The sequence below is a fragment of the Vigna angularis genome, chromosome 1, assembly GCF_016808095.1.
Source record: "Vigna angularis cultivar LongXiaoDou No.4 chromosome 1, ASM1680809v1, whole genome shotgun sequence".
In the NCBI taxonomy this organism is placed as follows: domain Eukaryota; kingdom Viridiplantae; phylum Streptophyta; class Magnoliopsida; order Fabales; family Fabaceae; genus Vigna; species Vigna angularis.
In genome coordinates this window covers 58,487,133-58,503,598 of record NC_068970.1, presented here as the reverse complement: position 1 = coordinate 58,503,598, position 16,466 = coordinate 58,487,133, and the positions used below count along the sequence as shown (strand labels likewise).

The 16,466-nt window shown below is 35.0% G+C and overlaps 1 protein-coding gene and 1 pseudogene across 1 annotated transcript; one reads left to right on the top strand and one right to left on the bottom strand.

Annotated features, from left to right (window-relative positions):
- Positions 1-2,065: 2,065 nt before the first annotated feature.
- LOC128193764 (ethylene-responsive transcription factor 5-like) lies at positions 2,066-2,806 on the bottom strand (annotated as a pseudogene).
- An 858-nt stretch (positions 2,807-3,664) lies between these two features.
- Positions 3,665-7,097, top strand: LOC108320961 (uncharacterized). Its single transcript, XM_017552571.2, has 3 exons — positions 3,665-3,939; positions 4,329-4,496; positions 6,429-7,097. Exons 2-3 carry the CDS (start codon positions 4,377-4,379, stop codon positions 6,870-6,872), a joined length of 564 nt encoding a protein of 187 aa, XP_017408060.1. The 5' UTR covers positions 3,665-3,939; positions 4,329-4,376; the 3' UTR covers positions 6,873-7,097.
- Positions 7,098-16,466: the final 9,369 nt, after the last annotated feature.

The following is a 16,466-nucleotide window of genomic DNA, read 5'->3' as shown; positions in this document are numbered from 1 at the left end:
CTTTTAAAAACACTTTTGTTTTTATAAACCTTTTTAACAATTATAGGCATTTCAACATTATTATTTCCAGTTGCAACTTCAAGAAGATTTTCAAGAATATCAATATCAAGCATATGACTCTGACATGAAAGACATTCAACAGGATGTTCAACATTTGAAGACTCTTTCATTTCCAAGTTGCAAATTTTATTTCTCAAACTTACTTCCTCATCTAATGCCTTCTCATATTTAATTCGCAATTCTTTAAATTCCTTTTTCAAATTTTTATGAGCAGCATTCAATTTTTCAGATTCATCAAGCAATTCAAGAAAAGCTTTTTGCAAATCAAATTCACTAGATTCAGAATTAGAACAACTTACTTGGCTTGTAGTGTCATCAACATTAGCTGTCAAACATAAGTTTGCTTCTTCAACTGAATCACTTGAACTACTTGAGTCATTATCATCCCAAGCAATGTGGACCTTCTTCTTTTTGTGAATTTTCTTGATAATTGGACAAACGGCTTTTATATGGCCTCTTTCACTACATCCATAACATTTAAAGCTTGATGAGGAGCCTTGATTGTCCTTCTTTTTCTTCAAGAGTTGGCTTTTAGATGATTCATTGCTGGCCATTAAGCATAGATTTTCTTGCTCATTTGAATTGTTTGAGCTTGAGGAGCTTGAATCGAACAACGTCAATTTAACAACATCTGTGACTTCATCATGAGTGACTCTTAAAAATTCCCACATTTCCTGAGCACTTTCATAAACAGAAACTTTGAAAAAATCATCAAGGGTTAGTGCAGATAAAATTATGTTCCTAGCCCTAACATCATATTGTGCCATTCTATTTTCATCCATAGTCCACTGTAAAAATGGTTTTTCTACCTGCATATCATTTACAAAAATAGTGGGAACAATTGGTCCATTCATAACAACTTCCCAAATACCCCTGTCAATAGACTCCAAAAATATTTGCATTCTAATTTTCCAAAACGCATAATTTTCCCCCGTAAACAAAGGAGGTCTATAAATAGAAGCACCCTCAGCATAAACTTGGTTATGACCGCCCATTTTCCAAAAATTTGAAAAACTATCAAAGCAAGCTCTGATACCAATTGTTGGAACAATCGGTACCGTTATAGAGTCGCGTAGCGGAATAAATTAGTAAAGCGGAAATCGTGTAACGATCACAACACAAGTTAAAATAATCGGTTTCAAAAATTGATTTTCTTAGTGAACTTTTATCGAACGGTTGATGTGCTAAGAGTTTAGGGATAAAGAAAATCAACACAAAATTTTTATCCTGGTTCGAATCAAAAGATTCTACGTCCAGTCGTTAATCACTATAAATAGTGATTAACCTTTTTCACTAAAAATATGGTTTGCAGATTACAATCAGATAATCAAAATAAGCAAGGAATAGAAAACACCTTCCTTCGACAAACGAACGGAAGAACCTGCTCAGCCAACTTGAAGAGAACCGCTCCGACCTTTGACACACAAAACGCGAGCTTCTCCTATTCACAAGACCAGGCAAGAGCACTCTATCACTTTGAGAACTTCCTCAGACAAACTGTATTCTCAAAATGGCATAGATCCTTTTCACTCACAGAGAGCTTCCCTTAGGCACAAAGCTCTAATACTCTCAATTGAAAAGTTCTTTCTAAGAGCTGTGAAGACCTCTATTTATAAGCCTAGTTTCGTGCAGGGTCAAAAACTGAAAAGACATCTCCCAACTGCCATTGATAATCGATTATCAAAAGTGATAATCGATTATTTGTGTCCGTTATGGGGTTTACAAAAAAGTGATAATCGATTATATGATGTGATAATCGATTATTCCTGTATGACTCTGTGATAATCGATTATTGCCATTTCATAATCGATTATTGCAGTTAAAAATGAAAGTTTACAAAGTTTACAAGAATTTCCTACTACATTTAATCTCTACAAATTGCTTTTAACTAATTCTAATATCTTCTTCAACTAAAACTTCTTGCAGCATCATCAAAACAAATTTCTTCAAGATTTACCAATACTCCTTATTGGTAACAAAACACACCACCCTTCCGTCACCAAGCTTAACCACGCCGGTGTTCGTGATGTCCGTCAGCACCGGAGAACAGGCTCGCCAACTCCTTCACATACGACGGGAAATTCGCCACCTTTGGCACTTTCGAAAACTCTCGAAAACAGTTCACCTCCTGTTCCGTTGTTTTCTCCTTCTTCACAACCGGCTTGACTTCTTCTACCTCCTCCTCCTCACGGCGTTGCTTCTTTTCGCCTTCGGCGTCAACGACCTCCTTCATTGCGCTTGCTTCAAGCGGGAAGTTGATGATAGCCTTTGAGCCGCAAAGCCTAAAGGCAGCACGATCGTAGGCCTTGGCGATGTCGAAGGTTCCAAGCCACACTCTTGACCTGCGCTTGTTCGGGTCGCAAATCTCGACGGCAAACTTTTCCTAAGGTTGTTGGCGGACTCCTCTGTAGTGCTTATTCTCTGGCTTCTATGGAGAGAGATTTGCAGAGAAGGTTTCCTATTTAATTGAGGTTTCTTGTGAAGCGATGTGAGGGGTTTAGGGGTGTCGAGGTCGATTATTTGGGGTTTGGAGTCGAATTCGAAAAAGGGGTCATTGAATTTCAGGGTGGAGGAGCTCAGTGAGGTAGTGATCGAAGGAGAGGCAAGAGTCAGAGGAAGAAGATTGAGAAGGTTTCATTTAGATTCATAAAAAAGTTTACGTGTCAAGTGTGTCAGAAAAGTTGCAGTGAAACAGTGGAGAGAGAATAAAAAGTGTCAAGTGTGTCAGAAAAGTCTGCTGTGTTGCAGTGAAACAGTGGAGAGAGAATAAAAAGTTAACGTCGTATATGAGTATTTAACGGAAGGAACTTGATTGAGACAAATTTTACCAAATAAAAATGCAATTGACTCTTTTTTAAAAGGATGGATCTAATTGACACAATTCCCCAAAACTGAAACAAAATAAGCTATTAAGCCTTAATTTATGTCATTGATCACACTGTCATGACTGGTAATCAAATAAATAACTATCCTACGTGGCATGGATGAATTAATTTGATGAGCAATGTTTCACCTACAAAATACTATTCTTTATTAGCCATTCATAATTAAGATACGAAACTGATAAAAAGAATATAAGTTGAGTTCTGTAATTTATGATGTGAAAGAACGTTACCTTTCATCATAATTAAAACTTCAACATATTTTAATTTTATAAAAAAGGGAAGATATTCCGTCCACGCACAGCGTTAAATATTCTGTTATCTTTGTTATTTAATACTAAAAGATGCTTGGTGCCCAGAGCGGAGTCCGTTCTAAATTATGAATTTAATATATATTTGATATTTCAACAACCCCTCCTACTCTCGTTGCCTTGGTTAGTAAATCATGGTTAAACCAGAGTGAACAAAGTAAGTAACCATGGTTGGAGAAGATAATCACAGGAACAGTGATAGTACGTTACGCGTGTGAGGCGTGTGGCACGTGTGCGGAATCATCTTTTATTTTTTTTGGAACAAGAAACGGCATTAATGCTTTAAGATTTAAAACTTGACTTTCCGGTGAAGACCGGGTAATTTAATGAAAAATCATTGTATGTAAGGGAAAGAAAAGAAAGCATTTTAAAATTAAGTAAACTCACAGTTGTCCTTACCTGCCCAGTAGGGCAGCCCGTAAGGGAGTGTTTCCCGTGTGGTTAGGCTGCCCGAACTGCCCGATTCTCGGGTGAGAAATTACGAGCATTCGGTCTCCAGTACCTCTGTGTGTTTCCTTCTCTCTCTTTCTCACTCACCTCTGATATTTCTATATTTTGGTGCTCTGTGTCTCTACGATCAGGATCCAACGGTCCACAATGTTCGGGGCTTATGCTGCTTGTTTTCCCCGGTTTTAGAGCTCCAAACCTTCAGATCCACCTCATTCCTCTCCAGATCTTCCTTCCTGGTAAGCGCTTTCAACCTTCTCCTTCTTCAATTCTCGCCAATTCCACGTTTTCTCTTCTCTCTTTACACTGCTTTCACCTTTCTTTTCCCTTCTTTCGCCATCTCATCTTCAAACTCCTCCTCTTACCACGCCTGCGCTTTCAAACCTAAATTCTGCTTTCTCTCGCGCTTTCCTAATTATATGTCAATTATGCTTCCTCTGCATCTCCTCCTTCCCAGGAGAACTTCAATTTAATTATTTTTTTACAAAAATAAAATACTTATCAGTGTCATAGATTTTGGTACTTTGGGAAACAAGAGCCACTGTCAATATTTTGCAGAAGATCTAAATATGGTGATATCATTATTATTATTTTAATTATTATTTATTGTAATATTTATTATTTACAGGATAAGGTCTTGTAGTTGGAGGAGGAGCTTGTTTGTTTGTTGTACGAAATGGAGACTAAACAGACTTCGGTGACGGTTACGTTCAGTTACGGCGCGTTGACGTGCGCTGCGGAAGTTCTCGTCACTTTGCTGGCTTCTGCAGTCGTCAAAGCCACCCTTTTGGCTCCGGTGAGTCAGTTCTCTCTGTTTTTCTCACTCTAAACTCCTTATTTTTTTTGTTAAAAAAAAAGAACAGTCTAAAAAGCTAAAGCGTTAAAAGAACTAAACTATGGTATGAAGCTTTTACTAGCCTTAACTTGGACAAGATCTAACGTTATCTATATCTTTTGTGAAAGCAATTTGTGTTATCTCTCGAGTTCATGTTTTTATGGTCTAAGCAATTATGGGAAAATTTTTTGGTCTTTGTCAGTATGTGCCTATTCTACACGCTATTATGCGCATGTAGGACTGATGAATCACCGAGCTTTGGGATTTTTTTTGGGTAACCGATGCGATGTAACCTTATCCTTCCGTGCGCCGGTGATTTTTAACCTTTTAGGTTTGGCGTTTGCTAACGTACGCACTTATTTTATTTTATTTTGGACGAGGTAGAGGAAGGAAAATAAAATAAGCCGGAAATAAATAAAAAAATTAGGATTTGTTTGTTTCCCGTTGCGGAACTGGGTAGAAGATATAAATTGCGGTTGAGGGATTAGTTTAGTTCCGAGGTTTTACTCTGTGGGGCCCGGTTGGGTATATGAATTATAAAAATATCTTTTTGTCGCGTGTGAGCGTGTGAAAGTCAAAAGTGAAGGAAAGGGAAGGGAAGCGGATTCGAATGGGTTATTCGCTTGGATATGCCGTTTGAGCGTAAAGCACGCTTCACGAACGCGTGTCATTTTTGTGGTTTTGCTTCCTGGCATCTTGGGTGGGAAAAAAGGTGGAATCTTATACGATGGGACATAATTGTAGTATCCACTGTCTCATGTCTCAACTCTTAACTGTAAACAGTGTCAGTCACTTTTGTTTTCTATGTAGTTGCCCACTACAATATTATCTAAACAATCATTACCACCAATGTTTAGTATTCTCCTATTTAATTTTAATTTTCTAACAATATATCAATCCTATTTTATACAAGTATTTACCTATTCCATTTTAAAATGTTATAGTATGCGTTTCCTTTAATTATAAGAAGAAATATTTATTTATTTTATATTTTTAATTAAAGAAAGTTAAGATGTGATGAATGACGTGTCCAATTACTATTAGATATCTGTACGTCTAGTGCCTAACAATAATTGATCTTTTAAATAAATTATATAGTCAGTCCCACAAGCTTTTCGTTTTTTTAGGGAAAACATGTAATATATATTGTTGTTAGTTTAAGTTTAAGTTTCCATTTTTTTACCATCGTTTAATAGACATCGTTTATTGCCTTGAACACTGTTCTTTTATTTCGTTTGATAAAATCCAAATAAACTAACAACGATGGTAAAAAATGAAAACTTCAACTCCAGCACAATATATATTACATGTAATATAGCAAGAGATTTGCGGTCCTGCTTTATAAACATCGTTTAATCGCAAATAACTTTTGAAATATTTGTATGTCTAATATGACTAATGCGTTGTTTTAAGAAAGAGTAAGTTTTGTTGTTTCTTCGGCAGTTAATTGAAAATTAAAAAAAATTTCACTAGTTTTATTAAACAATTATTCTCTTCTTTTCCACAAACACAAAATGAATTTCCAATCTAAAATTATATAATAATATTAGTCTTAAATCCTTTCAAATTAAAATCTACGTATTTCGATTAAAGCAAGGTGGACTCTAAAAGGGTTAAAGTTCTTACAAATGTTCATTTCATCATTTGCAAATTCTAACTCAGACTTAGTTAAAGAGTTGTTATTAAATTAATCACTTAGCTTAAGAATCGCAAATCTCCATTTACAGTAATACATGTTTCGAGAAAAATAATTTGCAACTCGAAAAACACACCACTCTGTTTTTTTAATTACATATTCAAATTAAACATCTGTTTTTTCCTTTCTGTAACTCAATTTGTTTACATCGGTTAGTATCATCTCCTTGGTTCATTTGTCTTGAAAAATGGATGCAGGATCTCTACCGGCTCTTACTGATCAACACATCCCAGAGTGAAGACAAGCAACACGATGCAGAGGGGGAAGACGGTAACGATGATGAAGGCAACGACGATGACGAAGGAGATGGTGTATCTGGGGAGGGTGAAGAGGGAGAGGGTGAAGACGAGTTGTCATCCGAAGATGGAGGTGGATATGGCAACAATTCCAACAACAGGAGCAACTCTAAGAAAACACCCGAAGGTGGCGCAGGTGGGGTGGAAGAGAATGGAGAAGAGGATGAAGATGAAGATGGTGATGAGCAAGATGAAGACGATGAGGATGACGATGATGACGAGGAAGATGAAGACGAGGGAGGCGAAGAAGAGGAGGACGAGGGTGCTGAGGAAGATGAAAATGAAGAGGATGAGGAAGAAGAAGACGAGGAAGCATTGCAGCCCCCAAAGAAAAGAAAGAAGTGAATTTAGCCTAGTCAAGCCTCCTGTTTGTATTGTTGTGTACGAATTTGGCTTCTAACTTGCATGTTTTTACTTTTTTGGGTACTAAACTTCCATCATGTTATTTAGTTTATAAGGAGGCTTATGTAGGACATGTTTTAATTGATATCTATCTTCACCATTGCGTAATTAGAATGCTACATTATTGAGCAGGCAATGCTAAATTTATGAGAGAAAATTATGATCTTAGTTTTGACTTAAGCCTTCTCACGCTCTCTTCACTCTGTAGATGATAAGCTACTTGAAGGGTTAGAAAGAGGTTGTATGTCTAGAATGCAAATATTCTTAATGCTATTGCCAATGATTTTCGTTCTTCAAATTTCTTGCTTAGTAAGACGTGGCTCTGGGCGCATGAAAGATCCTTTTTTATGAACGCAGTTTACTGTTTCTATTGATCAGTTATAGTTCTTTTTACTGCTTTATGACTGTTATGATGTAGCCATGTACATTCTCAAATAGCATTTTTTCTGATTTTTAACCTTACATTAAGGTTTCGATAATCTTTTTCTCTATTACAGATTTTTAAGAGAAAACAAATCCATTCGTTTTAAATTTGTATAGCTTATATTATATTCAAATATAAATATAAATTAATATTGTTTTAAATTATTATTTTTAATTATTTTAACAAAAAGTCATTTTATATTTATTAAATTTGTTTTAAAAAAAAATATTTCAATTGTTATAAAATGTAAAAAGTTATTTAAATATCAAAATATTATTATTGATAATTTGAAGATATTAATATTCATTATTTTTTTTAGTCGTTCTTTGTTAAGGTTATATTTCAGTTAAAGTTTGTTAAAAGAATTTTAAGTGATATTAACGAACTTTTATTTTTGTATAACGACTGAAATTCTTTTTCATTAATATAGTATAATTAGTTAAGTTAACATATCGACTATAATTAGTTAAGTTAACATGAATAGTAGTTAATTTTAAGATATCATTGTTGGATTTTGTTGTGGACTTTTTTTTATTATAAAAGTCTAAAGCATCGTGTCTTGATAATATATTTAAAATAGTTTTAGTTATTTTAATAATAAAAGTTTAAAGTATAATTAGAATTTTATAAATGAGTTTCATTATTTTAAAATTATATTATTTCTTTAAATACCTTTCTTCTAGAGTTTTCTCCATTCTTTCTAGATTTTCTAAACATCTGTTCTTTCTCTTTTCGGAGACTACTACGATGATTCTTGCAGTGAGTTCTTCATTTTTGTCTGATTAGTTTCTTTAATAGAATAAGTTGGTTTTCTATCAATTTTGTTGGTCAAGTTGTTTTTTCTATACATGTGATCCCTTTTAACTCACATATAGTGTTTGAGTTTTCTTTGCTAGTCTTTGATCAGTGGTATTATTGGCATGCATTGATTGCGTTTGTGTTGTTCATGGAGGAAAATAGAACCTCCTATATGTTTAAGAGTGTTATAAGGATTCTCGAGCGGTTTAGTTTGTCTTTCAGGTAAGGAAAGATAATTGCATTACTTTTAAGTTATAAATATCTTAAAATTAGGGATTTGTATGATTAAGTTATATGATGAAGTTTGATATGCTTAATTTGGTTTGTTTCGGATGTTTGTCATGCTATTTGTCTTAATTGAGTTTGTGTTGATTAGCAAATTTGGGATATGATCAATTGAGCTAAATGATATGTCTCTTGACATTAAAAGTTATTTTGGACCAAAATACTAAGAAGGGAATACCAATTTGACCATTTGAACATGTTTTATTTTCCCCCAAATAAAAGAAATTCATCTTCCGATATCTAATACAATTTTGAGTGGTGGTAGGTTGGCGCTGAGCGCTAGTTTGTTGTGCAAGTTTGGGAGCATTTTAGCTTCAGGTCGCTGAATGCCAATTTTGTACTGATGAGGGTCGAAATTGTGAATGCTTTAGCGTTGAGCGGTAGCAGGACACCACTTAGCGTTATCCTTGTACTTCAGGTCTGAAGCATTTTAGCTCCAAGACGCTGAGTGCCAGAAAGTATCATTAAGCGCATATTTTTGCGATAAGAATGACGTTGAGCGCCTGTAATATTGATGAGTACAACCTTTTGTGAAAGATTTCACATTGAGTGCCACTTATGAGCACCAAATTGTATGTTGGAAGTTTCTTTTCCTTTGGCTTGTTTGAGATAGATTGACCATAGATTTTATTTATGTTTAAGAATATTATGGTGCCTTATTAAGTGATAACATTGTTGTGAACATGTGTGGTAAATGTTGTATATGTGGTTTTTTCTAAGTGAAATACTAGTATGAATGGATGGCTTGTAGGACATTTTGCAGGAAGGGAATCTCATTGAATGTGTTTCGTACCTTGAGGTAAGGACTATTTCATTTTGTGTAGCCATCCTGGACTATATTTATCATTTATACTCATGTAGAGAAGAATGATTAGGTGACAAGAGTGGCATGAGGTCCTCTCATAAGGTGGCCCCAAGGTTTTTATGACGGTGTAACTTTGTGTGTGTCGGTTCGGTAGAGCAATAATTTTGTCACCATAAGTTTATGCTTCATTAGTCTAAGTCAATGATGCGTATTTAGATTAATCGAGTCTAGTAAGAGTCTTCAAATGTGATATGTTTGTTTTCTTGAATGAATGATGTATGATGACGAATCTTTGTTTATTTTATGAATATTCTTTCTACATATTAGTTTACCTCTTTCTTATGTGTTGTTATGTTTGTGTTGAATTCTTTATTTGCAATTATCATCTTAATAATGTGAACATATTAGGATATAACAATTGATCTGGTCCATGATGTAGGTGATGATGTGACTTAGATTAGACTGATAATCAATTGTAGTTTTTCTTTTGAAAAACTCTAACCTTATTAGTATCGTTATATTATTATCTATACGTTGTACATTTTTGTATAAATAATTGTAAAATAGTAATTATATGCTAGTTTTATCTATTTAATGATTATCATATCTATAATATTTTATTTAGTAGTTTTATTTTATTAAATGAGATGTTTTATTTAGTAGTTTTATACTATTAAATGAGATGTTAGATTTATTATTATTAACTAAAAAGTTTTTTAATATTGAAAAAAAATCTAATTAATATTTGCTGAAAATTTTTCTCAAAAAAAAATCTTAATAACGTCTGAAGAAAAAATATTCGTTGATGAATAAAAAATAATCACTCTGGACATCAATAAAAAAAAGTCATTATAAATGATAATGAAAAAAAAATAGTTCACATCCGGTAAAATAATCCTAATTAAATTATTGAGCTAAAGTGATAGTAATTTATAACAAAAAGAAGTAATCTAATAATTTATTTTAAAAAATAATTTATTAATATAATAATAAAAAATTGTAGTCAACATCAACTAAAAAATAATTATCTAAAAATATATTATTTTCAACTAGATCGTGATTCTCTAACCAAAATCGATTTGCAAAAAACAAATAAACTTGAAAATATAAAAATTTAAAATTCTGTATTTTTAAGTAATCCATTAATTTTATAAAATTTTAGGATTATAATTTTTTTTAAAGATATGTTTCAATGTAAATTATTTCAATTCTTTTATATTAATGAATTACTCTTAACATTGTCTACCTATTATAAAGCTAAGGGGAATAACCACTGTTAAATGAATTTATTGTTATATGAACTCTAAAATAACCCTAATGTCAAATTGACTCAAATTATTACCACTTCATGATATTTATCCTCGTTCTATTGTTCCTACTACGTAGTTGTTATTTTATTTTATTTGTTAGCAGAGTGGTGTTTCTGCCAGTAGCTACAAATATGTGGAAGCTTCCTTATGAAGCTTAATATTGTGTTGTTTTGTTTATGTATCTGTTTTTACTCCTCAGGTAGAGATTTCATTGCCCATTGGAAATGCCAAGGGACGTCAAAGTATGTACATCGAGAATGTTTTGTTTATATTTATGGCTGTAGTTTGTAGGTGATTTTGTTTTTCGATTTTCCTATCCATATATAATAAATTGTTTATGTGTAAATGTTCTAAGGCTCTGATAGAGTTGTGTCTTTACGAGAAAGACATAGTACCAAATGAGATATAAGTTTAATTATATAAGGGATTGACATAATTTTTTATCCAAAATCTTAAGACAATGAATTACTAGGTCTTTTATCTTTATATAATGTTTTACTTTCTTATTTCTATCAAATGTGGAACTTAGACTCATATTTGGATTCATATTTGGACTCCCATGAAGTATGAGGTTGAAGACTGAAACGTAAAAGTTTTATTGAAACATAATAGCTTCAACCGAGTCCATATATATAAAAACGTAAACGTCCGTTCTATTACAATCAACAAACACTGTAATAGAATGAAATATATGGAAGACCGAACAATGTTGTGATGACCGAGCAGTTATGGGGACGACAAGGAAATAGTGACCGAGCGGTTGTGGGGACGGAAAGGAATAGTGACCGAATGGTATGTCCTGACCGAACGGAATGGTGCACAGAAATTGAGAACATGATTCAACCTGTGAAAGGAAGAATTCCAGAATGAGCAGAGAAAATCAGAGTGAATATTCAGAGAGTCTAGAAGGTCAGAGAAGGGTTCATACCAGGCATATCCACTCCCTCAAGCGTAATCCTCCAAATATCCACTCCTTCTGCGCTGACGTGTACTCCTCCTAACAGTTTTTCTGGTGCAAGGATTCTCTGTCATCACCTGATCCTCGCTTGTATTAAGTGTGCAATCTCCTTTTTGCCCTTGACCTTTTATGCATGTTACATTACCCTCTCCATCAAAAGCAACCTTGTCCTCAAGGTTGAACAAGGGGTAAGCCTCTTTCACCTCTTCCACATCTTCCCAAGTAACTTCTTTAAGAGCTGAGATGTCCCACTACACTAACAGTTGGGATATTTTCTGCTGGTTTCTTGTGATCACTCTGCATTTCAATATTTTCCAAGGTTGCACGGTAGGCCCAAATTCTGAAGTAGTTAACGGCAGTGGAAGATATTGTTGTGCTGGGTTACCTTGGAACTTTTTTAGCAATGAAATATGAAACATCGGGTGAATTTTAGCTGTGTCAGGCAATTGCAACTTGTAAGACACCGATCCTATTTTTTCAATCACCTCAAAAGGCCCAAAAAACTTTAATCCTAGTTTTTGATTTTTTCTTAAGGCGAGAGATTGTTGCCTATATGGTTGCAGCTTAACCAAAACAAGATCTCCCACTTACAGTTGAATGTCTTGCCGCCTTTTATTTGTCTGTTGTTTCATATAGTTTGAGATTTCACTAAATTGGCCTTTAACTGAGATAAGATTTTATCTCTTGCTGTCAAAGCTTCCCTCACTGAAATAGGATCCTTTTGATTGATATCATATCTGATAAGTTTCGGAGGAAGTCTTCCGAACACCGCTTGAAAGGGAGTCATACCCAAGCTGTGATGAAAGGAAGTATTATACCAATATTGGGCTCAAGGCAACATGGTCATCCAGTACATAGGATTCTCATACACATAACACCTCAAATACATTTCTAATGTCTTATTTAAATTCTCCGTTTGACCATCGAATTGAGAATGATACGCGGATCCCATCGCTAAGGTAGTTCCTTGAGATTTAAACAAATGTTGCCAGAAGGAACTAATAAAAACTCTATCACTGTCAGATACAATGGATTTTGGAATTCCATGTATCTTTACCACTTGAGCAATAAAAGCTTATGCCACTAATTTGCTAGAAAAATCAGATTTTAATGGAATAAAATAGGAAAATTTGGACAGTCTATCAACTACAACCATTATTGTTGTGTAACCTGTAACAGATGGAAGATGGGTGATAAATCCATGACAATATCCTCCCAAACTTGTTGAGGAATAGGCAATGGTTGCAAGAGCCCTTTTGGTAAAGCATGATCAACCTTTGCTTGTTGACAAACTACACACTCATTGATGAACTTCCGAATGTCTTGTTGCATATTGGGCCAATGGAATTGATTTGCAATTCTGCTAGCTGTCTTCGTGATGCCAGCATGACCTCCAATCTTAGAGTTATGGAACTCTTGAAGGATTTGATTGATAAGGGTGGAATTACTAGGCACCATGATACGACCTTTCCACAAAAGAATATTGTCCTTGATAGAATATTCGGAAGTTGGAATGTGACCTTGAAGACATTGGCTATATAATTGGGACAATTTCTGATATGTTTGAGTGAGTTGCACAAGCTATTGAAGCCACCCACAATTTGGTTCAGACCAAGCCATGAAAAAACTCCTGGATAAGGCATCGACAGGGATATTTTCCTTCCCACCTTTATAATGTATCTCAAAGTCATATCCTAAAAATTTTGGTAGCCACTGTTGTTGCTTAGGTGTTTGGAGAGTCTGGTCCAATAATTGCTTCAAGCTTTTTTGATCAGTTTTAATAATGAAGTGGTGTCCTAGGAGATAATGTCTAAACTTAGCCAATGCTTCGGTAATGGCATAAAGTTCTCTAACATATGTAAATTGCTTTTGCGTTCTGTTGGACATTTTCTTGGAAAAATAAGCGATTGGGTGAGCATTCTGACTGAGGACTGCATCGATTGCCATTCTAGACGCATCAGTTTCCAGCACAAAGGAGTCTTTAAAATTAGGAAGAGCCAAAACAGGAACAAAAGTCATTGCCCACTTCAATTTTTCAAAAGCTGTTGTAGCTTTTTTAGTCCAACGAAAAGCATCTCTCTTGAGTAAATCTGTTAATGGTGCAGCAATACTGGCATAATGTTTGACAAACCTTCTATAATATCCGGTAAGACCTAGGAAACCTCTTAACTGTTTTAAATTTGAAGGTTGGGGCCACTCATGTACTGCAACCAATTTGGTATCATCCATAGCTACTCCAGAACTAGATAAGATATGTCCAAGATATTCAATTTGTTTTACTCCAAATTTGCACTTCGAAAACCTAGCAAAGAGTTTATGTTTCTGTAGAATCCTGAGGACAACTTCCAAATGAGATAAGTGATCCTTCCAAGTGCAACTATATACCAAAATATCATAAAAAAAAAACCAACACAAATTTTCTCAATAACCCGTGAAATATGTTGTTCATCAAACTCTGAAATGAAGCTGGTGCATTAGTCAAACCAAATGGCATAACTAGCCATTCATAATGCTATGATGTGTTCGAAAAGCTGTCTTGTGTCGGTCCTCCAGCTTCACTAAAATCTGGTGATATCCAGAGAGTGGAGATCAAACTTGGAAAAATAGCAAGCACCAAAGAGTTCATCAATCAATTCATCCACAGTTGGAATGGAAAACTATCTTTGATAGTTATAGCATTAAGTGCTCTATAGTCTGTACAAACTCTCCATGAACCATCCTTCTTCTTGACCAAAATAATGGGAGAAGAAAAAGGACTTTTACTATGTTGTATAATACCATCGTTTAGCATTCTTTCTACCAGCTTTTCAATCTCCTCTTTTTGGCTATGAGGATACCTATAAGGCTTGACCTTGACCGGATTAGAGCCTTCCATCAAGGGAATAGAGTGATCATGTGATCTTTGAGATGGTAGATTATGAGGAGTATCAAAAGTTGAACTATAAGTCTGCAGTAACAAAGCAAGTTTAGGATTCATCTCAACCTGTGCCTCTAACAGTGTACCAGAGTGGAGGTTTAATTGGTCTGCATTATTCTTCTGATATGGTTTAATTGAGCTTGAGCGGGCACCAACTCTCTATCGCCTTGTAGTGTGGTAAATCTGCCCTCATGAAGTAACTTCAATTGCAAAGCATCATAATCAGCAATATGAGGACCAATTGTTTTTAACCAACTTGCTCCAAGAATTAAATCTACCCCCGAAATAGGTAGTAAGAAAACAGGTAAGATAAAAGAATGCCCATGTGCCTGCACCTTGAGCTGCTGAATTTTTTCCTCAGATGTCATGTAATTCCCATTCCCTACCATCACTTTAAACAATGAAGCAGGTTCAACAGGAAGTTTTAAGAATTTGGCAATCCTTGGCTGCAAAAAGTTATCAGAACTTCCTCCATCAATTAAAACTTGCAACGATAGTGAATTAATGTGAGCTAAAAACCGAATGGTGGCCACACTCATTCCCCCTTTTAAATTCAGAGAGAGGTAATGCTCTTATGTAGAAACGTTGCATTTATCAACTTTTTCTGTATCTGTTACAGGCTCTTGTTCATTTACATCCTCTTCTTCTAACATCAGGAAAAGATGTTGCCTATTGATAAACTTGTGATTAAAAGTGAATTTTTCATCACAAAAATAGCAAAGACCTTTATCTCTTCGCAATTGCATTTCAGCTGGATTAATCCTCTTAACATTGTTATTTTTTAGTTGCGGAATGCTGGGAGTGGGTAGCAGAGGTGGAAGGTTCCCTTTAATATTACTTCTCTGGTTCGAATATGTTGGTTGCAGAGGCTGATATACAAGTTTAGTTGCATATGTAGAACCCATGGGTTTATTGAAAGGTGGTTTGGTTACAGGACAATATTTATCTTCATATAGTTTTGCCAAAGCCATCGCTCTCAACAATGAAATTGGAGATAGGGCCATCACATCTCTTTTAATATCGACATTTAACCCACTCAGAAAACAATTCAAAAGGATCTCATCACTTAAGCCTGGTGATCTATTTGCCAGAGATATAAATTGTAAGTAATAATCAAAGACTGAACCTGTTTGTTGCAATTTGAGGACAATCAAAGGGCGAAGGTCCAAATTGAGATTCTAAAGCACGGGTTAATTCCACCCAAGTGTTTACAGCGGCTAACCGTTGTAACATTTGAAACCAAGGTACCACTTCACCTTCAAAATGCATGGCAGCTATTTCCACCCTCACCATATCCGGTGTACTGTGATAGTTGAAAATTTTCTCCGCCTTGAAAATCCAGCTAAGCACTGAAGACGTTCCATCAAAGTGAGGAAACTCCAGAGAAATATTCCTCATAGGAAACACAACATTAATGGGTGTTGGAGAAATGTTCGCCGTGGACTCTTCATGGTGTTGGTGCATTGATTTTTCCAATAACAAGCGTTCTAGTGTTACTTGTATTTGATCAAAACGATGCTGATTTTTCGTCTCTTTTTGTGCATTGTAGTCATGCTGTTGACGATCTCGCTTCTCAAATCTTTCTAGTAACCTTTGAATCTCACTGCCTTGAGTCTTCAACTCAGCTTGAATATCCTTCAGTCTTGTAGCTTCAGCCATGAAGAGCAATGAAAGCACCAATGAAACGTAAAAGTTTTATTGAAACGTAATAGCTTCAACCGAGTCCGTATATATAAAAACGTAAACGTCCGTTCTATTACAATCAACAAACACTGCAATAGAATGAAATATATGGAAGACCGAACAATGTTGTGATGACCGAGCAGTTATGGGGACGGAAAGGAAATAGTGACTGAGCGGTTGTGGGGACGGAAAGAAATAGTGACCGAACGGTATGTCTTGACCGAACGGAATGGTGCACAGAAACTGAGAACAGGATTCAACCTGTGAAAGGAAGAATTCCATAATGAGCAAAGAAAATCAGAGAGAATGTTCAGAGAGTCTAGAAGGTCAGAGAATGGTTCATATCGGGCATATCCC